Below are 25,056 nucleotides of genomic sequence, written 5' to 3'. Positions count from 1 at the left end.
TTCAGAATGCTCACGCAGAAGCGCATCCTCCGGTGCGTTCGTCCTCTGGGTTGGTCTGCAGCATTAGACCTGATGGACGCGTATTTCCATGTCTCCACTCTTCCTCGCCACCGTCAGTTTCTGCGGTTTGCGTTGAAGGTCGAGCTTGGCAATACAAAGCCCTCCCCTTCGGGCTCTCTCTGTCTCCGCGGGTCCTCACCAAGCCCGCGGAGGGTGCCTTAGCGCCCCTTCGGCTCGCGGGCATCTGCATACTCAATTTCTTGACGACTGGCTGATTTTTTGCCCTCTCTCGGAGCAGTTGATTATGCACAGAGACAAAGTGCTCCGGCACTTCCACCTGTTGGGGTTTCAGGTCAACCGAGAAAAGAGCAAACTCGCAACCGTGCAGAGGATCTCTTCTCTCGGGCTGGAGCTGGACTCGGTCACCATGGCAGCGCGCCTCTCCGGAGAGCGCGCTCAGCTGATGCTGTACTGTCTGAGAGAGCTCGACAGTAAAATAGTGGTCCCACTGAAACTATTTCAGAGGCTCCTGGGGCATATGGCATCCGCAGCCGCTTCATGCCGCTCGGATTATTCTATATGAGACCACTTCAGCACTGGCTTCACGATCGAGTCCCCAGACGCACATGGCACGCGCGCGCACACCGAGTCTCTGTTTCTGCGCTGTGTCGCCGCGCCCTCAGCCCTTGGAGCGACCCCTCGTTCCTACAGGCCTGGGTGTTTCTAGAACAGCCGTCCAGTCTTGTTGTCGTTTCAGCAGACGCTTCCAACACGGGCTGGGGGGCTGTGTGTTGCGGGCATGCGGCTGCGGACCTGTGGAAAGGTACCCAGTTGCATTGGCATATCGCCTGGAGCTGTTGGCAGTGTTCCTCGCTCTCCACCGTTTTTTTCCGGTGCTGGAGCGGCAACACGTGCTGGTCAGGACGGACAGTACGGCGGCGGTGGCGTATATCTGCCGTATGGGGGGTATGCGCTCTCGCCGCATGTCTCAGCTCGCCCGCCGTCTGCTCCTCTGGAGTCATCCGCGGCTGAAATCGCTGCACGCCATTCATATTCAGGCAAGCTCAACCGTGCAGCCGATGCGCTCTCACGGCAGCCTTACGTCCTGGAGAATGGAGACTCCACCCCGAGTCTATTCAGCTGATATGGGCGCGATTCGGGGAAGCCCAGATCGATCTGTTGCTTCCCCGGAGATCGCTCATTGCCAGTTGTTCTTTCCCCGACCGAGTGCTCTCGGCACGGATGCACTGGCTTACAGCTGGCCTCGGGGCATGCGCAAATACGCGTTTCCCCCAGTGAGCCTGCTCGCGCAGTTACTGTGCAAGGTCAGGGAGGACGAGGAACAGGTTGCTGGTTGCGCCCCTCTGGCTCAACCGGACCTGGATGTCAGAGCTCTCCCTCGCGATAGCCCTCCCCTTGCAGTCCCTTCGAGAGAGCACCTACTCTCTCAGGGACAGGGCACCATCTGGCACCCTTGCCGATCTTTGGAGGTCATTATACGCGAGGAAGACTTAGGTAACCTCCGATTGCGGTAGCTAATACCGTCACTCGGGCTAGAGCCCCCTCCCCGAGCGCGCCTATGCCCTGAAGTGGAGTCTATTCACTGAATGGTGTGTCTCTCGCAGAGAAGACCCCCGTAATTTGCCAGATCAGCGTTGTGCTTTCTTTACGCCGAGAGAAGCTGGAGAGCAGGCTGTCGCCCTCCACACTCAAGGTTACGTGGCTGCCATCTCCGCTCTCATAACGCGGTGGCTGGCAGCACCGTGGGAACGCATAACCTCATCATCCGGTTCCTCAGGGGCGCTAAGCGAATTAATCCACCCCGCCCCCTCTCATGCCCTCTTAGGATCTCGCCCTCGCTAAGCAGATCCCTTCGATCCTCGACTCAGTATCTTTCTATCCCTGAAGACAGTTCTGCTGGTCGCGTTGATATCGATTAGAGGGTCGGGGACCCGGAGGCATTTTTCGGTCAGTGACTCATGCCTGTAATTGGGCTGGCTTTCTCTCACGTCCTGAGACCCCGTCCGCGATATGTGCCCAAGGTTCCTACCACTCCGTTTTAATACGAGGTAGAGAGCCTGCAACCGCTGCCCTCGGAGGAGGCAGACCCAGCCCTTCTTTATTGTCCAGTTTGCGTTTTGCGTATTATCCGGACCGCACTCAGAGTTTAGATCGTCTGAGCAGCTCTTCGTCTGTTATAGCGGTCGGCAGCAGGGAAGTGCCGTACCGAAATAAGTTCCCACTAGATTGTGGATGCCTTTCTTTCACTATCAGAGCCGAGGTGAGCCGAGGTGAGCCGCGTCCCCCGAGAGCGCGTGCGCACTCCACGCGGCGCCCCTCTAACAGACATCTGTAGAGCTGCGGGCTGGGTGACACCCAACACATTTGCAAGGTTTTACAATCTGCGAGTGGAGCCGGTTTCCTCAAGGGTATTAGGTAACCCTTGGTGATTGAGGAAACAATTCGGTAGGGTGTTGAAACACGCTTGCTGCGCCATTCTCCCTAACACGGAGGTACGTGCACCTTTTTATCTGTCAGTAAAGTTCCCCGTCAGGTGAGCCCTGCAGATTCCTCCGTGGCCCCCAGCACTGACTCAGCGGAGGAGTCACTTGCTGGCCCACTACGTTGTAGGTCTGCCCGCTGGTCAGCCCGCGTTTTGGGTAAAGGTGCCTGCTATGCGTGATCCCCACTAGGCGATCCCATATGCTTATTCCGCCACGGTTAAGTCCCCCCCCCTGGGCGGACCCGTGTCTTCCCTCTCCGCTAATCACTCTTTTGCTATGCGTACTCCCCCTTTTTAGGGCTAGTCCATATGTAAATTCTGCCATCTATCCCCCCTTGGGTAACGGATGGCCTCCGCAGCGTCCTCCCTATCGGGATTGCACGCTTCCCAACGTACTGTCGTATTTTCCTAGAATTATCTAGATGCTCACGACTTCCCAAAAATATATCTAAATCCGTAAAACTTCTGTTGAAGTAGGATAAATTAGGGCCAGGGACACGTTGGAGGACCGCGCCTCCCATGATGTGGGTGCGTCGCGCTTGCTTGACAATCTCCTCATCGGGGGCGTTGGTAAGGTGCAGTCATTATGGCGCTTTCCATACTTCTCCCATTCGTGGATTTCAATCAATCCACTCTATGGCACTGAAGTTCCCCAACCGAAGGGGAACATTCGAGGTTACAGAAGTAACCCTTCGTTCCCCGAGGAGGGGAACGGAAGTGCCATACTCCGTCGCCATAATGACTGTCCCTTAGCTGTTTGAAAGTCTCTTCAGCTTAAAAGGATGCCGTCTGCTCGCTCCAGGTGTGCTTATATGCTGGCATAATTGGCAATGAAGTACACCTGTGCAAGCTTACGCTGCCAATTCATTGCATTCATTGGCCCGTTCAATACTCTTTCAGACAAGCGGCTTCTGAACCGAATCCTCCCATTCGTGGATTTCAATCAATCCACTCTATGGCACTTCCGTTCCCCTCCTCGGGGAACGAAGGGTTACTTCTGTAACCTCGAACGTTTTCAGTCCACATTATCTTCGTTTGGAAGAAATCCCCCTTCCTCCCCTATTCTCCTCCTTGACATTGATTGGGCGGCACGGTGGCCCAGTGGTTAGCACTGAGAGCCTCACAGCAAGAACACCACTGGCCTAGTTTCGCCTAGCCGGTGGGAGTTTCTGTGAGGAGTTCGTATGTTCTCCCCGTGTTCGCGTGGGTTTTCCCCGGGCTCTCCGGTTTCCTCCCACCATCTAAAGTCATACATCATGCTTAAGAACCAAGCACGCTTTAGCCCTCTTCTCAGATGTTCCCTTAGCTATCGCGGTCGGGGAGTTCTGAGATCTACCGAGCTCAGGCTCCCCTCTAGCTCTGCGAACGGGGGGGAGCCCCGGGCTCGAGGATCCCTTGAGCTCGGGGCTCTCTCCCGGAACAGCATGCCAAACAAGCTTTGATAGATCATTGGCTAAGTGTGAACTCTTGAAATGCCAGGACAAGAGTCAAGAATTGAAAACTGGTCAAAGCCTGACCTTTCAGTATCAGGTTACCTGGTCAAAATAGGACTGAATAGAAGACAGTGTGTTAGCTAGTGGGAATACTTTGCAATTTACTGAACTGCAAAACCCAATAGTCAAATTTATCAAATAAGACTAATGTAGTTAACTCAAAATTTACTGGAAGTTAAGTCTACTCATTTGAAAAGAAACTGATTGAAATTAATGAAGTGGTTGAGTAGGTGTTGATTGAGCATTATTAATGTACATGTGCTGTTAACTAATTATCTTACTACTTCAACTTAAATTGAGTAGGTTCACAGTACTCATATAGATTAGTTTTTGAACTCAAATGTTTGTAGCAATCGGTTTCCTCAAATGGTTTTGAGTTGCCTTAACTTATTTGTGTTTTACAGTACTCAGTTGGTTTGACTTTTCCATTTATTGGGTTTTACTGTGCTCAAATTGCTTCATTTACTCAAATGAATTAGGTTCACAGTACTCGTTAGGATTCTTTTTTGAACTTAAATGTTTTGTTGCAATTTGTTTCCTCAAATGGTTTGAGTTACCTTAACTTTTTGGGTTTTATGGTGTATGTACAAATACAATAAATCTACAATCAAATATTAAGACATCTCAGGTTGCTAAAATACACATATATTTATTTTAGAAAACACACACAAGAATTCCTACTTGAAAAAATACTGTAAATGCTATAGTGTTTCTGATTTATAACACTTTGTAATGAATGCTATACAGCAAACTGTTGTATGAAGTAAAATTAATTGATCAACTGTATTAAATACTGCATTATACTTTAGTTTTTATACTGTAAAACCCAACAGTCAACTTTATCAAGTAAAATAAGTGTAGTTAACTCAAAATTGACTGAAAGTTAATTTTACTCATTTGAAAATAGTTTTGGGCGAAAAAGTGGCACAGTGGGTAGCACGTTCGCCTCACAGCAAGAAGGTCGCTGGGTCGATTCCTGGCTCAGTTGGCGTTTCTGTGTGGAGTTTGCATGTTCTCCCTGCGTTCGCGTGGGTTTCCTCCGGGTACTCCTGTTTCCCCCACAGTCCAAAGACATGCGGTATAGATGAATTGGGTAGGCTAAATTGTCTGTAGTGTATAATTGTGTGTGTATGTGTGGATGTTTCCCAGAGATGGGTTGTGGCTGGAAGGGCATCCGCTGCGTAAAAACTTGCTGGATAAGTTGGCGATTCATTCCGCTGTGGTGACCCCAGATTAATAAAGGGACTCAGCCGACAAGAAAATGAATGTATGAAAATAGTTTTGAACTCAGTGTTGAAGGTAATGAGTTAATTAAATAACTCAATATCTCAACTTAAATGGAGTCAGTTCACAGTACTCTTATAGATTTGTTTTTTTAACTCAAATAGTGTGTAGCAATCGGTTTCTTCAAACAGTTTGAGTTGCCTTAACTTAATAGGTTTTACAGTACTCAACTGATTTGAGTTATCCTAAATTATTATGTTTTACTGTGCTCAAACTTTGTGTACTCGAATTAGGATTAGTTTTTTTTTATACATAAATAGTTTGTTGCAGTTGGTTTCCTCAAATAGTTTGAGTTGTCTTAACTTTTTGGGTTTTACAGTGTACTATAATAAATTGTGCTGTACTGTAGCATAATACTACCTATTGTAGAAAACTAAAGTACTGAGTTATTTTTTATATTACTGTAGTGTTCTATCACACCAGCCACTACAAAATAACCATGACATATTAATATATATATTTTTTTCTATATTGGCGGCGCAGAAGGTTGTGGGGTCACCTCACAGCAAGAAAGACCCTGGTTCGAGCCTCGGCTGGGTCAGTTGGCGTTTCTGTGTTTGCATGTTCTCCCTGTGTTCGCGTGGGTTTCTTCCAGTTGCTCCAGTTTCCCCCACAGTTAAAGACACGCTTTACAGGTGAATTGGGTAGGCTAAATTGTCCGTAGTGTATGAGTGTGACAGAGTGTGTATGGATGTTTCCCAGAGATGGGTTGCAGCTGGAAGGGCATCCGCTGTGTAAAAACATATGCTGTATAAGTTGGCGGTTCATTCCGCTGTGGCGACCCCGGATTAATAAGGAGAATAAGTGGTACAGTAGGTAGTGCTGTCACCTTGCAGCAAGACGGTCGCTGGTTCGAGCCTTGGGTGGGTCAGTTGGCATTTCTCTGTGGAGTTTGCATGTTCTCCCCGCGTTGGTGTGGGTTCCCTCTGGGTTTTAATCTTATAAATCATTTTACTGCGCAATTATAAAAGAAAAAAAAGTCTCTATTATTCTTAAATAGAGTTTTTGCAGAACTGAGTATTACTCTTAGAATTTGCAACTAAATCTTACCTTCTGGTATGTTTAAAATAGCATACAATCCTATTTGAATGTTTTACACACAGGTTTAGAGAAAGGTTGTAAAAAAGGGTTCAAATATACATTTCTGTGTGTCAAGTCATGATCACCCAAATTCTACAATGCAGTTTTTGATGCAAATTTGACCCTGTCTCTTTAAGACACATGGACAGTGTTGTAAATCAAGAAGGCTGTAGCTTAATGAGAAAGCCACACTTTCAGATAACAACAGCTTGAAAATTAATTAAATTGATTGAGCTGTTAAAGTTACTGCCACAAGGTTTGTAGAAGTAATTCCCAACTATTTTTCCACGAAAGACTAATCTGACCACAGAGACAGTGGTTAACTTTACTGAGGCCAGTATTTACATTTTCTACAGACGTATAAACAGGATATCTTGTAAATTTTAAGAATGGCTCATAATGTGTTTAATGTATTTTACAAGAATGCATCTGACTATATCATAAAAACAGGGTTTTTTAGCAAATAGGTGATTTGAAAGCATATTTTGGTCACAGATTCAGAATAAGATATAATATTGATTATTTTGGAAAATGCAATATATGTTGCAATGATAGTGAAATTCAAGTGTTGCTTATTAAAATGCTTCCTTAATAAAGACTATGAACTTGTGACACAAACGTGCTGGGGCATGAGGAAAGGAGCTCTGATTCAATTGATTTTTCCATACTCCCTGTTCCTGGGATTAAGCAGAGTTAAACCGAGAAACTCAGAGGCCCAGCTTACCTTTCATCAGCATCGCTCTGCCTGCCAGCATTAGCTGTGCTCAGTCGATGGTAAGCCGTTGTCCTCATCAGCTAAATCTATGATGCAATATTTTCCATTATTAACATCATATTTGAATTTTCGGAAGGTACTTTTAATTGCTTTGTATCCATACACCATTGATAATGATGTCTGGATAATATATAACCACAGTAGACCTGAGCCATATATATATTTTCTCCAATGCTCATTTTTATTTCAATTACTTGGAATTTATTTTGCTTTACTGTAAAATACGCAGCAGTATTTTACATTTAAATACATTTTTCCTCATTTGTTCTGAGCTCTCTGACCATAGAAATGCATCAATTTAGTAAGTTTAGGTAAGGGTGAAGCAGTGGCGCAGTAGGTAGTGCTGTCGCCTTACAGCAAGAAGATCGCTGAGTCGCTGGTTCGAGCCTCAGCTCAGATGGCATTTCTGTGTGGAGTTTACATGTTCTCCCTGCAATCGCGTGGGTTTCTTCCGGGTGCTTCGCAGTCCAAAGACATGCTGCACAGGTGAATTGGGTAGGCTAAATTGTCTGTAGTGTGTGTGAATGTGTGTGTGCATGTTTCCCAGAGATGGGTTGTGGCTGGAAGGGCAACTGCTGCGTAAAAACTTGCTACATAAGTTGGTGGTTCATTCCGCTGTGGCGACCCCGGATTAATAAAGGGACTAAGCCGACAAGAAAATGTAATGAAATGAAGTTTAAGTAAAGTTTAGATAGCATATTATCACAGCAAAGCTGGCCAAAGTGCTGAACAGAATCAAGGATGGGGTAGGGGCAGGGCCGGAGCAAGCTGAACTGGCACTCTTGGCAAACGACGATCACGATAGGAGCTGCTAAACTGATAGGTCGCCTCTATGGATGCGCCAGCCCTGGAGGCAAGGAATAAAAGAAAAACATAAGACACTGATGCAAAAAAATGTACATAAACATATAAATAAAGTTTTCTACAATGTTTCAAAGGGTGCAGCAGAAGGTGCAAGGTGGGTGTCCAGTGGCAATTGAGAAAGCAAGTAGGTTGTTTTATTTGCATAAATATATAATGTTTATAATAAATAAAAAATGAAAACAAAGTAAAAAAAAAAAAAGTATCACAATGAGCTCAAGTACAGTACTGTCACAATCACCAGTGATCTAATCCTGGTAGATCGCTGGTAAACATGGAGATCATTCTAAGGACTACAAATCCGCTGGTATATTGTCTATAAGTTCCAGTCATGCACCCCACAAAATCCCTCCAGTTCCTGACAATAATATCTGGATGCAGCCTTTATGATGCAAGCTGGAATTGTATCACTCAGCTATGCAATGTCAGAAACAATGCACTCAATGGAGTGACGTCACTGTGACGGGTAGGGTTAGGAGTGGGGTTAGGTGAGTGCATTAAAAAGCATTGGATGCAGCTCAGATTAAACCGCACCAGGTCTGCATCCAGACCCCTCTCGTTCCTGATCCTAACTGATTGCAAACACACAGACGGAGGACTGTCGAAGACTGATTACTTGGACTTAAATACACACACACACACGCACACACACACACACACACACACACACACACACACACACACACACATCTGTGCTAAGTCTTGCTACGATGCGTTTTCCTTGCCTTGCCTTGTTTCTGACCCTTGCTTTGTTTTGCTTGTTTACATTGCTTGCTGCCTGCCTTTTGACCATATGCCTGTTTTTTGACCAGAACTCCGTTTGCCTCTGTGTTGACCGTTGCTTTCCTGATCATTCTCTGTTAAATAAAACCTGCATTTGAATCCCCACCTCTGTTGTCAGCATCCCGTTCACATTACAAGTACATTACCACATTCAATCATTCGTTCGTTCGTTCGTTCGTTCGTTCGTTCGTTCGTACGTTCGTTCGTTCGTTCGTTCGTTCGTTCATTCATTCATTTTCTTTTCAGCTTATTCCCTTTATTAATCAAGGGTCGTCACAGCAGAATGAATTGCTAACTTATCCAGTATGGGTTTTTTACACAACGAATGCCCTTCCAGCAAAAAAACAACGCTGGGAAACACCCATTCACACTCTTTCACACACACTATGGCCAATTTAGCCTACCCAATTCACCTATACCACATGTCTTTGGACTTGTGGGGGAAACCAGAGCACTCTGAGGAAACCCACAAGAACACGAGGAGAACATGCAAACTCCACAGAGAAATGCCAACTGACCTAGCTGAGGCTCGAATCAGCGACCTTCCTGCTGTGAGGTTACTCTGCTACCTACTGCGCCACTATGCCATCCCAATACCACATTTATTTTTTATATTTTAAATCAGTGAAAAAATTGTATAATGAAAATAGTGTACAATATTTGTTTATATTATTATTGCATATTTTTTTATTATAAAAACACCAAATTACATTATGCTCATAAAGGGTTGCCATCAACCAAACAGCATCAGTCATGATGTAATTTTCTTGCAGCACAGCAGCCATTAGTCACACGGCATTCATTTCTAGGTGATTGGTTTCTGGCAAAAGAACTGAGCTCTTATGATCCGCCATGAAGAAATATGGCACATTTTAAATAAACCACTACTTCGCAAAGTGCCACTGAAGATGAATGGGAGTGCAAACCGTTACTGGATAGCACAAAGACATTTTTCTCATTCTGTTTGCCTTTTACTAAGAGAAATTACCAGAATATATATTTGTTCATTTTTGCATGAACTAACTGTATGGCCTCCTTTGGATTTTTTTCTAGCATATTTGAATTATTTTTGCTTCATGCTCCATATTTCCACAGATAGTTTTCTTGAGAATCTGCCCAATTTGATGAGACTGTTGTCTCTGTAACCACAATTAACCACTGGTGTACCTCAGGGTTCGGTACTTGGCAGAGGTGTGGGACTTGAGTCACATGACTTGACTCGAGTCACACTTAAGTCGCAAAATTTAGGACTTGAGACTTACTTGACAAATGTCCAAAAAAGATTCGACTTGACTTGACTGTCATGACTTAAGACTTGACTTGGACTTGAATTAAATGACTCGAAATAACTTGTTTTTGTTAAATACAAATACCGTTTGTTAAAAAAAGGCATGCACAGTATTATCAGCTCATCAGTTCTTAGATCGGTTCGAAAGATAGGTTCTCTGTACTGTTCTGAATAAAGCAGTGGAACCGATTCCTGACTCAAGTTGATGATTTTTTTTTAAGTACGTGGATAACTGTTTCTTTTTTTTTTTATGTCAGAGGGAGTGCCAGGCAAGTTTAAAGCTAAGCAACCTTAAAATTTTGTGGATTAGCATTTACAGGAAATTTTAAAAGAATCAGCTGGATTTGCTCAACTGGATCAATTGGTTCATTAAGGAGAACCACTTTTAACGATTCATTAGATCCATTTGAACGATTCATTTGCTTTTTGCCATATGAAGAGTATGCGGTGACGGAAAATGGAAGACGCTCCGCCAAGGATAATTAAGTTTAAAGTTTCCAAGCAAGATGGTGCTAAAAAGAAAAGATTAGCAACATGCAAAGCCTGCAACTCAAAAATCAGCAATTCAATTACCACTACTTCTAATTTCATTCGACGCTTCAAATCACACCAAAAAATGTTAGTCACGAAGTTAGTTCTGCTGTTTTCTGCGTATGTCTTCACTAATCAAAGACTGTAGTTTGAAAATCGACAAAAATTTGATTGACTTGAAAGAGACTTGCCTTAACTTAGTTCAGGCAAAAAATGACTTGACTTACTTAGGACTTGAAGGTTAAGACTTCAGACTTGCTTTTAACTTGCACATGTGCAACTTACTCCCACCTCTGGTGCTTGGGCTTCTCCTTTTCTCCTTTAGGGCCCTATCATACACCCGGTGCAATGCGGCGCAATGCGGCGCAAGGATCGACGTAATTGTTGTTTGCTAGTTGCTGCTTGACATGTTGCACCACGCTGCTTAAATAGAAAATGCATTTGCGCTCTTGTGTGCACCTGTAGGCGTTCTGGTCTAAAAAAGGAGGCGTGTTGAGGCGCATTGCTGGTGTGTTGCTATTTTGAGGAACTAAAATAGACTGTTCAATAGACCAGATCAAAGCCGGTCTATAGTCGAGCGCAGAAGTTAGTTGTGTGCCTCGCTTACACATTGCTTAATACACACAAGATGTAGAGCAATACGCAAATATCTTTACATATGAAAAAGAATTAAAGGATTAAAATATAACACAAATTAGTATTTTCTACATAAAAATAAAAACCACCGCCTCCATTCCTTCTTCATCTCGGGGGGCTTTTTTTAGTTTATCCATGACAACTTGCTTTTGTATAATGTTATTATTATTAGTAGTAGTATTCATTATATGCATATTTATATTTGTTTTATTAAAAACAAGCTTAGATTTGCTCACCTGTCAGGTTTTGGACCATATGGGGCACAGCATGTGTATTAGGATATAACTCAGTTTTTTGACCACACTTCGTTATTATTGTTCATTTATTTGTTTTCTTGAAATTAGAACTGAATTTAGAAATAGTTTTGAAACAAATCTTTGCACTTAACAAACAAAATTAATTATTTATAAGCTAATGGATGTCTGTGCGCACAACACGTTTCCCTATCCACGAGAGTGAAAGTGAAAAAAAACAATGAGGAGGCTCATCTCTCATTCTCGCCTGTAGATGCTCTGTGTAACTGTTTTCTCTCTAGTGAAGGGTTCAGTTTTTCAACAAAGTCTGCCATTGAAACAGCAAATGCGTTATGGCGCGACACAACTTATTCTTAAAGGGAATGGGAGATGAGACTCTGATTGTTTTTTTCTCAAAACACACCTATTACTCATTAAGAGAATAAGCTCAACTTTGTTAGACCATGCACCACGGCGCAAGGCCAATTTTTCCGTCCTTAAAATAGCAAAATTGGATTCTAACATGCCCTTAATTCGTTTGCGCCCTGCACTTTGGACTTTGCGCATGGATCGTCAAAATAGAGCCCTTAAAGTGTCAGGATAAATGCTAAATATATGCAATGAAACGTTGCAGACTAAAAGGGAGTCTTTTTATTTTTTTATTTTTTACGGTTACATAATTTGTATTAGATAGAAATTTCCCTGCAGATGCTAAATTTATGGGAGGAGATTATTTAAATGAATTTAAATGGATTGGTAACACTTTACAATAAGGTTCATTAGTTAATGCATTTACTAACATGAACCAATCATGAACAGCACTTGTACAGCATTTATTAATCCAACCTAAACATTTACTAATGCATTATTAACATCCAAGTCTGTGCTTGTTAACATTAGTTAATGCACCGTAAGTTAACATGAACTAACAATGAACTACTGTAATTTCATTAACCACTTGAACTCTGCTGCTATTTTGGCATTTCCGCCTGGATTTTGCCTACCCAAATTTAAAAGCTTCCCAAATCCACATGCAGAGGTGTAAATGCAAAAATTTTGTATCATTTTAAAGAAAACCCTTTGAATTTTCATAAAACACTATTGAAAGTGTTTAAAATAACTGTATATGTTGTCTGTGTTATAATAAACACCTAAAAATAGGCGCTTTTAGTATTTTTTTTATAAACTCAAATTTGAAAGTGTACCTTTTAGATTCTGTGTGGTCTAGTATGCTGTAATTAATTTTGGTGGTTCCTGCACCTGTCTGTAATCATAGGAAAAAAGAAAAATATCTCTACCATAATCTATGCAAAAGTTATTGTTTTCCAACTGATGAGAGGTGCTGTACAAGCCACAGGGAGCGATCCTTGTTTACATATTTCACTATTCTTTTGTTTGATCAAACATAATTTACTGTGTTTGGACCACATCAGACATATAAAAGGATTACTTATGCACATCACCTCAAAAACAGAGGAGAATGGCCCTGAAGCGCACAGCATAAGGTAAGAGATGACAGCTGTCTGTGCTATCTGGGGCTGCTTATTGATCATAAATGTATTGTTTACATTTCTCCGCCATGGAAACACCACAATTCAGTCAACAACTGTTTAGCATATGAATATAATTCAGTAAAAAGAATGCTAGAACTGTATGAGCACCGGTAAGAGCTTGCATTTGAGCTATAACTTGTACATGTGTCATATGAAAAAATATGAAAATGAACCAATGTAAAATACCTACAGTAGCTCGGGTATCCAAAATACTGTGTATTTAAGTGTAAATAACTTTTATACAGTAGAATAAAAACCAAAGTGATGCATATGTGCATAAAATATAGATTCTACACTTTCAAACGACACCATTTACGGGGGGCTGGTGCAACGCTAGCCCTTTAAATCTGAAAGCGAAAGTCGATGACGTCATGGACCCGGTACCGGGTCCGCAGCTAACGTTTACTAACATGAACAAATACAGTAGTAAATGTAATGTTCATTGTTTGTTCATGTTAGTAAATGCATTAATTAATAATAACTAATAAACCTTATTGTAAAGTGTGACCAATGGATTTTTAAAATGTAGTTGAGCCATTCATGGTAGGTTAGTGGTTAGCACTCTCACCTCACAGCAAGAAGGTCACTGGTTCGAGTCCCGGCTGGGCCAATTGGCATTTTTGTGTGGAGTGTGCATGTTCTCCCCGTGTTCCTGTGGGTTTCCTCCAGTTCCCCCACAGTCCAAAGACATGCGCTATATAAATTAGGCAAACAATTTTAGCGTTTCATTCCTCTGTGGTGACCCCTGATAAATAAGGGACTAAGCTGATGGAAAATAAATGGATGAATGAATTTGTGCCATTTTTAATGCCACAAAAATAACTTAGAACCTACATTCCACCTGTATTGTAAATAGATCATGTGCAATTTATCATCATGAGCTTTGCTAGCTTACGACCTGTTAATGCACAGCATTAGACATTATTTACATGAGCTGTTGCGCCTGTTTTATTAAATTTGCTCACTCAGTACACTGATCACAAAACCTTTCACTCCAATCTGCACTTTTTAAGGGGTAGCACTCTAGCTATTGTTTGTTCTGATTAGTAAATCTGTACTTTAAACTAGCTAAATAAAAAAAGTTTGGATTTCTTTAAGTATTCACTCAAACCTTGGCTTTAGAAATCATGAAGTGTTTTTGAAGTCTTTATCTTATATAAACAAAGCAATTCCCTTATGGATTCATCATGAGGCAATAAGTTTGTTTTTTTTCAGGTCAAAGCATAAATCTGTCACCATTAGAGTGTTATAATTCACTTTTGATAATAAATGCTCGGCAAAAAACAAGTAACTAGAAACCACATGAGCATGTTAGAACTGTGTGCTACTACCTTCATTAAAAAAAACATTCTTTGAAGATTTGCACCATTGACGATGATGAGCGCATGATTATGTAACAGCAGGTGAAAATAAATGAAAGACTCTTTTTACTGATGGTCATATACTGGCTCAGCAGAGGTACAATAGATTTATCCTGGCCTGGTTTCTTCAAATTTCCACTGGTTCATTTTGTCAAGTATTCGTGCTACGCTAAGTCAGGCACATAATCTGTTCAATATAATTCAATTTGGATAAAAAGCTTGGGCTAAATGTGTGTTGTTGCAATTTAGCAGAAACGTTTTTGTTTTGCATTGTGTTTTTGGGTGGAGTTGTGGTTGAGAGTTCTGTCTCGCATCATTAAGGTAGATTTACACAACATACAAGTGTTCACCTTGTTCTTATGCAGTGGTTATTGAGAACATTATGTCTAGAGAAGGTAAGTAATTAACAGTTCAATTGACAAACCACTTTGAATACATTTTAGAACTCAGCTTATAACTTTAAATGTGTGGTTTTAGAGTTAGACAGAAGATATAGTGCAAAGTTATGTACTATTTTAACAGATGCATCTTTTTCAGAGCCAAACTGCAAAACCTTTTCTATGAGATAGAGAGCAGCTGCCTCTCAGACGTACTTTCTCAGAGGAATAGGACTTTCCATCAAACAAGCATTCTCTCAAAGGGGGCCTCTTTTAGGAAAGAGCGCCTCTTCAAAATTAGGGAAAAAACTCTGAGGCTATGTTGGCCCAATAAAATTAGATCTGATTAAGGGAGAGAGTGAAGCTTGGAGTTGTTGTTGCTATTTCAATGTGTTGTCAAAATGAGTTTCTTTCAACGGCAAAGCCACACATTAGGGTCACAGTGTTGCTGTTAGTAGACCATCAGAGACCAAGCTGGACAGAAGTGTCTGAAATACCTCAGGGTTTGGTGCTTGGCCCTCTCATTTTTTCACACCGTAACATCTTTAAGTCTTTTTAGTTAAGCTCACTCTTCTAGTTCTATTGGTTCTCCAAGACAAGAAAGATACAATAATCCTGATTTGGTTCAGACTCTCATTTTAAGAGCAAACCTACGGTAAAGGTATAGTTTGCTATGAAACTTTGCATGTTCTCCCTGTGTTCGTGTAAGTTTCCTCCGGGTGCTCCGGTTTCCCCCACAGTCCAAAGACATGCTGTACAGGTGAACTAGGTTGGCTAAATTGTCCGTAGTGTATGAGTGTGAATGTGTGTATATGGATGTTTCCCAGAGATGGGTTGCAGCTGGAAGGGCATCCGCTGCGTAAAACACATGATGGATAAGTTGGCGGTTCTGCTGTGGCGACCCCAGATTAATAAAGGGACTAAGCCGAAAAGAAAATGAATAAATGAATGACATATCAAACATCCAATTACTAATGAAGAGATTGCAGACATACTCAAAGCTGCCACAAGCAGCCAAATCTCTGATATTTGTACCAGGGCTAGGTGTTAAAATCGGTATTGGTATTTATTAAACACCATTGTCAATATCGATTCAAAAAAAGATGCGGGATGCAGTTGCTGTATCAAGCGCTATAGTTTTATTAAAATGTAGCTGCTCAGCGCGCATCTAGGAAGAAATGCCAATAAGCTTAGAGCACAGGTGTCAAACTCAGTTCCAAAAGGGCCGCAGCTCCTTTCCAATGGAGGCATGTTACTTGCACGATGTGCATGTTGCTCGCATTTACCAGGCACACCTAGTTGTATACATCTCCACTTCCAAATGCCACGAGCACACCTTGATTCATGCAAGTAAAACTAACCAATCTGCTTCACACTTTGTATAGAATAGTGTTTCTCAACTGGTGGGTCACGACTCAAAAATTGCGGGAACATTTTCAGTGGGTCGCAGAGTGTGTGGTCAGAAAAAACAACAAAAGTAATTTTTTTTACTTATTTTGCTTTTACCAGACTTTTATTTTGAAATGCGTGCACAACAACCCTACTGTTTGACATTTGAAATTTCATTTAATTATTACAAACCCAAATATGTAAAGAATGGATATATATATTGACGACAAAAAAGACTTAAAGTCTTAGTTTCATATGTAGTGAGGTGCTCTCATAAGAGAGCATGAAACCTTCTAAATTAAAACATTTAGAAACCAGACAACATGTTTTATTAGCAGTTTATAATTAACAGTATTTGTCGTTTTTACTATGTAATATTTCTATAATTTGATCCATTTTATGACAACAATAAAACAGTGTTTATTTGTAAGTCTTGGTGAATTTCTTATGATGTATCTGTCACTACTTGTTTATGTTAACAAATAAATACAAATTGAGTATAATTCCTAAAATTGTTTTATAGGAATATGCACATTTCAGTAATAACTGCAGACCAATTACCTCAGACAAACACAGCACATCCAAACACTGTAATGTTTTTTTACTTTTCTCCATACACTTGTATCTGAGCTGCAGCAATGGTTTGCCCATTTGTCACCCTCTAAGGCAGGGGTGTCCAAACTCGGTTCTGGAGTGCTGGTGTCCTGCACATTTTAGCTCCAACTTCCTTCAACACACCTTCCTGGAAGTTCCTAGTATACCAAGAAAGAGCTTGGCTGTTTCTCAATATGCCATCTAGTCTGTACTTGCGTTCTTGTGTCCTTGTGAAACGTCATCAATCGTCGTCAAAGTACTGTTCCAATTCAAAGTTCACATCTTGCCAAGTACAGATAAAACTTCCAGATGTGTACTTGCTCTGCCCCTTTGGCCAAGGATGCATCATGAGATGACTTGTACGAACTTGCGAAGCTCAGGTATCCCAGAATGCATTGCAGCTAAACCAGCAAACTCTGATGGTGGAGGAGAAAACACGCAAGGTTTTAAAAATACTCCTTTACTGTGTCACAAATAAAGTTTTAACAATTTTTCAGGCGAGAATGTAGTTGTTTTAAACTCGAATCAGCAGTTTATTCACAAAGATAGCGCGTCTTTGACTTCAGTGTGCCTCAGCTTATGCGGACTCCGACTCCCAGCCTGTTAGCGGGAGCTCCGTCATAACCTAACCCGCCGAGAGCAGCTTTACTTTGGTCAGTCCATCTCGGATGTACTGCTGGATCTCATCACTCATCACTGGATCTCAGGTGTATTATTTTGGCAGTATTATTTTGTTACCTTTTATAATTGTCTTTCATTATGTTAACATGTTGTACGAAGTTTGTCTTTGTTCACCGAATTGTTTGACTTAATCTTTATTTCTTATTGTGTATGTCTTTATTTTTTATTGTGTATGTACTTGTATAATTTCCATTGTAGTTTATTAAATCTGATAATCAAAGACGCGTATCTGTGTATAATAACTCATTTTACTTCACATTTATATGAATTTATGTGTACATTTTCTTAAATCAAAAATGTATATTTATAATATTCATTCATTCATTTTTTTTCTGCTTAGTCCCTCAATTAATCCGGGGTCGCCACAGCTTAATGAACCCTCAACTTATCAAGCAAGTTTTTATGCAGCGGATGCCCTTCCTGCCGCAACCCATCTCTGGGAAACATCCACACACACAATGGACAATTTAGCCAACCCAATTTACCTGTACCGCATGTCTTTGGACTGTGGGGGAAACCGGAGCACCCGGAGGAAACCCATGCGAACGCAGGGAGAACATGCAAACTCCACACAGAAACGCCAAGGCTCGAACCAGCAACCCAGCGATCTTCTGGCTGTGAGGCGACAGCACTACCTACTGCGCCACTGTGTCGCCTATTTCTAATATTAACATAATATTAATTATAAGGCCATGCTTTATATAATTAAATAATATTATTTTTAATGTACAGTGAAACTGATGAATCCATGGTGAGGTTAGTGACGTCATAAAGTACACTGCCGTTCCATTTGAAGAAGTCCTCGGGAGTTTGCTCTTCCAAGTCTGAACTTGGCAAGTCTGAGATTCCAAGGGCGCAAGTCCAAACTTTCATTACCTGATAATGAGAAACAGCCCTGGATTAGCTGGTGCAGGTGTTTTTAAATGGGGTTGAAACTAAAATATGCAGGACACCGGCCCTCCAGGACTGAGTTTGGACACCCCTGCTCTAAGGAAACAGTTGATGGTCACCTAGTTACAGAAAGACAGCAGGAAAGCACAAGCGCAAAACACATTTAAAGGGTCAAGGAAACCAAAGCGCTTGTCACTTCAGGTCAGAATAACAACACACTCGAAAATGAGTGTGGCGACCCCAGATTAATAAAGGAACTACGCTGAAAAGAAAATGAATGAATAAATGAATGGTTCCTACTATAATTGTAAAAAAAAATCAATAATCATCGATATCGAATGATATGAAAAATGATATTGTGATTTTTTTTTTTTTTTAGCAATTTTGCCCATGCAGCCCTAGTATGTACTGAACTGTAATGGGCAACATCCTAACAATGATAAAAAAGCATGACTGAGCATTCTGTTCTTATTTTGGTCACATCTTGTGGTTCCATGTGCTGTTTTTGGTTTATTTTTACGTCTTTGTTCTGTATTGTGTTCATATTTCAGCTGAACCCCACCAGATTTTGTTTTTAAGAGGACAGAGACTTATTTTTTAAGCATTTTTGTCTGCTTGTTTTTTGCTCTTCAAGTAAACCCCACTAACAGAGCAATCGCCCCAAAGATTTTTAACCAAATCAAGTGCAAACACACTCTCGCGACTTCTCCTGTCACTGACGATGACAAACAGTCCTTCCAGTTCAACAGCCGCACGATCTCTGCATATATCTCAGCAAATCTTTCTGACATTTTGGACTGGATGAAGAAACACCACCTCCAGCTAAACCTTACCGAGGTCAACAACACTACAGCCGGCCAGAATTCCTGCTATCATATTTTACATCCAGATGAACTTTAGTAACCACATATTTGCATGCAGATCCGTGCTTTGTACTAAAATGAAGGAAATCTAAGCCTTCCTGTCTGATTATGCAGGTTCTGGTCCAGGTTGCAGACCTTCAAACATTTCATGTTTTCCTTTAATTAAATGCATTCACCCAAAAAGGCAAGTTTGTTATGTTTTTTCTCATTTATTTCAGACATTTCATTGATAAGTTACAAAACAAGGAACGCAGCATCTAGAAAAAGAACATTACATATTATACAATGGACATTTACAAAAATAAATAGTTTTACAATGAAGACGTAACAAAGTACAATCCTTCACTGAAGGGATCAAATGTTTTGCTGCAATTTAATACGACTAATATATAAAATGTACACAACAGGAATGATCAATACAATATTAGCATTCATATACAATCACTGTAAAGAAGAATTACATATTTTCAGCTTAGTTTCATGCTGTACTGTTTTACGTCATGTTTACGTCTATTTCTAAACCTCAGTAGACACTACCACTCTTGAAGGATGTCAACGGTTGATGCTTCCAAACCTCCCTGTTTTCATTCATGCAGAATTTCACAACAATTTGCTATGTGCTCTTTTAAAATAACAGTGTTTATTACAAAGAACAACTATTGGAAGCGGTAAGCTATAAAACCCACTCAACAACACACAAAAATGATGCTTGTTAAGGAGTTTTCAAATGATTGATAAATGATGTTTCAAAATATAAATAAGGCTCAACAACTTTTTACCTCTGAGAACGTTCAAGAGTAAGTTTAATAGATTTATATGATGATGCTTTAATAATCAATTGTTCTTGATGGCTTGAACTCTGAAAGCCTTGAATAAACGCAAGTCAAGGTTTATAAATAAAATAAATGACCCAATCAAAAATAATAGCACCTTAATAGTGGTTTTAGCAAAGGGTCAGTTCTATGTACATTTTCTCCATTTTGTAATTCCAATGTGTACAACTGAATGTACAAATACAAAATGATTTTATTTCCTTTCTTTTCACTTTCAAAAATGCCAGCATAAGATGAAAAGAAATGTGAAAATCCTTTCTGGTCTGTTTTGGATTATATCGTTTAAAATAACAACATATTTATTTAAAATCATACTATAATTACTGTGGAATGCTCCAAAATATGACCGGGGCCCTGTTTACAGCGAACATCTGTTGTGGTTGACTGGATCAAAAGTCAATGACAATACATCAAAAGACACATAAATGTTTACACTTTTGTTAAATCCATCTCTTCTGTTCACTTTCAACCACTTTTCTGATCTCTTTGAGGTAAGGGTCTATGGACGAGTCAATTAGATGAAGTTGTCCTGACCTACTAATTTGATGTTACAAAAATAAGCTTTTAAATGTTTGTTTAAAAGATGTTTCAAGAGTTTACACCTAGGGAGAGGGAGAGAACCCTGAGCTTGGAGATAATAGAGCCCATGGGGCTGTTTCAGTAAGAATGTTCAAACTTGAGTTAAAACTTGAACTCTGAGTTGTCTTACCAAGAGATTAAAAACTTTAAGTTTTCGGTTTCAGAACAGCTGATCTAAGTTAGGTTAATCGAATAGACTAAAGCTGTGGACATTTAAAAAAAAACGAGCGATTGCTCCATGTTTTAAGTTTCTGCCCAGAGAGGTTGTGGGTTGATCCTTGATTGGTCTCACGCAGTCAAGTGATGCAATTTCGCAGGTCAGAGTTCACCAAGCTTGAACTTTGCACCGCAGCGAACTGCGAAACTTAACGCATGACCCTGCGTTTCCGGTCTGACGCATTTTTGTGCAGTTAAATGGAAGTCTATAGGGACAGAACTCAGGTGTGACCGCAGCTTAATTTAGAGTTAAGCGCGCACACCGCGACTATAAAAAGGCATTATCAATGGAGCGCAGATATTACGAGTCACCATGGCAACATCTGAAAAAAAGAGATCAGTGTTTTTTTGTCCAGCTGAACTTCGTGTGCTCATGCAAAGTTATGGCAAATATGACAATATATTTTTAAAAAAGCAACACCACTGCTTTGGCGAAACAGAGACAGTTAGCATGGGAAAACTTAGCTGCTCAAGTTAATGTGCAAGTTTACATTTAAATTAGTTAACATATTAAATATTTAAGTATGATAAAAAAAATATGTAATATATGTGACATTTATAGACTTTTTACTTGAAAAAGTGGGGAATTGGCCATAATTTTGAAGCTATTTTAGATGTAATTGCATTAAATTACATAAAATAGGCTACTGCATAGTTTCTACAACAAATTTGACAAAATAAGAATGCATATAACCTTAGCTTAATGTTCAGTGGAAATGTTAATTTAAGGTTTCCACTTTTACATACGTTAATTAGTTTTAGAAAACATTTCTAAACTTGAGTTTTTAATAGATTTAAAAGTGCACTTGTGTGTCTGCCTTTATTATTGATCAAGTGGTAGAGATTGATCTGACATTTAGAAAGTAAGCAGTACTAAAAAAATTGTTTTTAAAATGAGTAATAATCCCATTAATCTAGTCACTGTACATGTCCCTGTTGAAGGACAGTGAATTTAAGATAACTATTTATTTTTTGCAGCAATTTCAAAGGTAAAATTAAAACTATGGTATTGAATCTAATTGTAATTTTTCTCAAAAAAGGACAAGCCATTCATGTAATTTTGTCCTTTGTGTAGCTTATGTAAGCAATGAATGACTAATGACATATCCAAAACACCCTTTAAAATAGGTGGATGGAAACGTAAAGCTAAAGCGAGAAATAACGCTTCAACTTTTTTAAAAAAAGGGTGGAGACCAACAGAAACTCAGAGATAAGAGAATAAAACCTGCTCCCGACCAGGTTAGGTTCACAAAGTAAGTTACCACGGTAAAAGTGATTAAACATTACCTCTCTTTCAGAAACAGACTTGATTCACTTTTCACTTAACCTTCTTTCTGAAATGGGGCCCAGGGTTCCCGCCTGGTTAAATACGAGAACAGGTAGTACTCAAACACTTTTCCTGGTAAAAGAGGAAATTGGGGGAAGATTGGGTGGATGGGGGATTCTTCAAAAACAAAGATAAAGGAGTGAGGTAAGATGGGCTATTTACTGTAAGTTTGAATAATCTAATTGGTTTATTAATGATTGCAGATGAGAGACCAGCCGCGATCAATCATATCACATGCTCCTCTAGTCTGTAAAACTTCACCTACAGTAAACATCCAAACATAGAGTTCTTGGCAAAACAGTAAAAATCTGATAGATGTCTAAGTTTTCAAAAAGTCATTAAATAGACATGAATGAATGACTACACATGTCAAATCTGTGTATTTGTCTGTTTTTGGACTATTTTTAGACGTCCATTACATTTTAGTCTTGTTTTTAGCCAAAACATCTATCTTCGGATATTAGATGTATTTGAAACATAAAATTGCATGGTGGGATTTGTACAGGAAATTGGAAAGTGTTGGTTTCTACTCTGATAATAATAAATCTTTGTGCAACACTTTGGGTTTTGTGTTAGAATCAAGACTGGTTTCTTAAAATAAATTTTCGTGCAACAGTAAACTTTAGTCTGATTAGGTCATCTTGAAAACACATCCCATAATTTTTTAGAATCACATCAGTAGATAGGGAATAGGTAGTTTTATGTTGAAATGCATTTCACCTCATGAACATATAAACTGTGAAAGCAATCTGATATGATGTGTTTTTAACTTGCACAAACAAGCACAAAACGCTTCAGTCCCCATTTGCACCTGCATTTAGCATCATCCACTTGTGTTTGGGTGATCATCTTAAAACCAAGTGTGAACATGATCCAGGAGTTAGAAGTTAGGGAAACTGCAAAAAAAGCATTGATGAGGTAGATATCTATTGCATCCATAGTGGTTATAAATATATAAATCTGATAAAACCAAAGCCCAACTTGATCAATCCGTGCAACATTCACTCCACACAGCTCAATCGTTTACTGTGTAAAGCTGAAAATTCCCTGCTCCAACCTGAAGCACGGTCAAATGATAATCCATCGTTTCACAGGAACGTCTTAACAACCGAATCATTTACTGCAGATGAAGTCCTCAGCACTCTTGGTAGAAACACTTTTCAGATACGGATTCAGGCATCTTGGCAGGGTCACAGTTCTCTGGCTCCGCGGTCTTTCCAGTGTAATCGATGCAGAGAATCTTGCGCTGTCGTTCCCCGTGGCCACAAGTTTGAGAGCATGAAGACCAAGGTCCTATCTGCCAAATGGGACACGGCAGATCTGCGCAAGGCCTGATATCAGACGGTCTGAGATCTTTATTGCAGTGGTTTGAATAGAAGCCAGCATTGTCTTTACATTCCACATTTCTCCTGGACCACCCAGAACCACATGTTTTGGAGCATTCAGACCACTCACTGGAGATCCACTGTGGCACCCCAAAGGGATGAATCAACTTGCCTGCAATCTTTTTGTCTTTCGGTTTACTGAACGCCATGCTTTTAGGTATGTAGAAGGTGTATTTGACCTTCGGTGGAATGGATTCGGCAGCGGTGGAGAGCACTTGTATTGTGATGGGTTCCTGAAGCTGCCGGAAGCTCTGAAGTCTCTCAAGTGTTGTTGAAGAGCCACTGTACTTCAGCACAGCGCCCAGCACTGGAATATGCTGCTCCACAGTGGATACAGAGAAGTTGCCATTCAAGATGTAATTGCCATTTTCTCTTCGTACAGCCAGGTAATGGCCATCGTGTGGTATACTTCCATGACTCTGCTGTTTGATGTTAATGTTAGTGGCTCCACTAGGAATCGTCACAATGTCCCTATATCCATGGCTAAACAAATAGGAAATAGAGCACAGTACATAAATAGTGTCTGTCCGGATTTCATGAGCAAAAAATGTCTGAATATGAAGAAAGTCTTCATAGTGCATCCGGAAAGTTTTCATAGCGCTTCACCTTTTCCACATTTTTAATGTTACAGGCTTATTCCAAAATGGATAAAATTAATTTATTTCCTCAAAATTCTACACACAATACCCCAAAATGGCAATGTGAAAAAAAAATTTTTTTTGAAATTGTTGCAAATTTATTAAAAATAAAAAAACTTGAAAAATCACATGTACAGAAGTATTCACAGCCTTTGCCGTGAAGCTCTAAATTGAGCTCAGGTACATTCTGTTCATTCTTAAAATGTTTCAGCAGCTTAATTGGAGTTCACCTGTGGTACATTCAGTTGATTGGACATGACTTGAAAAGGCATACATCTATCTATATAAAGTCCTAGGGTTGACAGTGCATGTCAAAGCAATAACCAAGCATAAGCCCAAGGGAATTGCCTGCAGACCTCTAAGATAGGATTGTCGAAGCACAAGGCTGGAGAAGGTTACAGAAAAATGTCTGATGCTCTGAAAGTTCCTATAAACACAGTGGTCTTCATCATCTGTAAGTGGAAGATGTTTGGAACCACCAGAACTCTTCCTAGAGCTAGCCGGCCATCTAAGATCAATGATCGGGGAGGTCATTCTTCTGTGGAGAGAGGAGAACCTTAAAGAAGGACAACTATCTGTGCGGCAATCCACCAATCAGGCCTTTATGGTAGTAGAGTGGACAGACAGAAGCCACTTCTTAGTAAAAGGGCACATAGCAGCTGACCTGGAATTTGACAAAAGGCATCTGATGGATTCTCAGACCATGAGAAACAAAATTCTCTGCTCTGATGAGACTAAAATTGAACTCTGGAGTGAATGGCAGGCGTTACGTTTGAAGAAAACCAGGCACCGCTCATCATCAGGCTAATACATTCCCTACAGTGAAGCATGGTGGTGGCAGCATCATGCTGTGGGGATGTATTTCTACTCAGGATAGAGGGAAAGATGAAAGCAGCAATGTA

The 25,056-nt window shown here is 40.5% G+C and overlaps 1 protein-coding gene across 1 annotated transcript in view; it reads right to left on the bottom strand.

Moving 5' to 3' along the window:
* Positions 1-19,365: 19,365 nt before the first annotated feature.
* LOC100001991 overlaps positions 19,366-25,056 on the bottom strand; it is a 31,925-nt gene continuing 26,234 nt past the window's right edge. Inside the window, exon 9 of the mRNA XM_087283986.1 lies at positions 19,366-23,999. Coding sequence (XP_087140112.1) covers positions 23,267-23,999 — 733 coding nt within the window. The 3' untranslated portion in view covers positions 19,366-23,266. The remainder of the gene's footprint in view (positions 24,000-25,056) is intronic.

Source organism: Danio rerio, chromosome 15, assembly GCF_052040795.2.
Source record: "Danio rerio strain M-AB ecotype USA chromosome 15, GRCz13ab, whole genome shotgun sequence".
NCBI classification, from domain to species: Eukaryota; Metazoa; Chordata; class Actinopteri; order Cypriniformes; family Danionidae; genus Danio; species Danio rerio.
The sequence above is the reverse complement of the archived record's forward strand: the minus strand, read 5'-3'. Positions and strand labels throughout refer to the sequence as shown.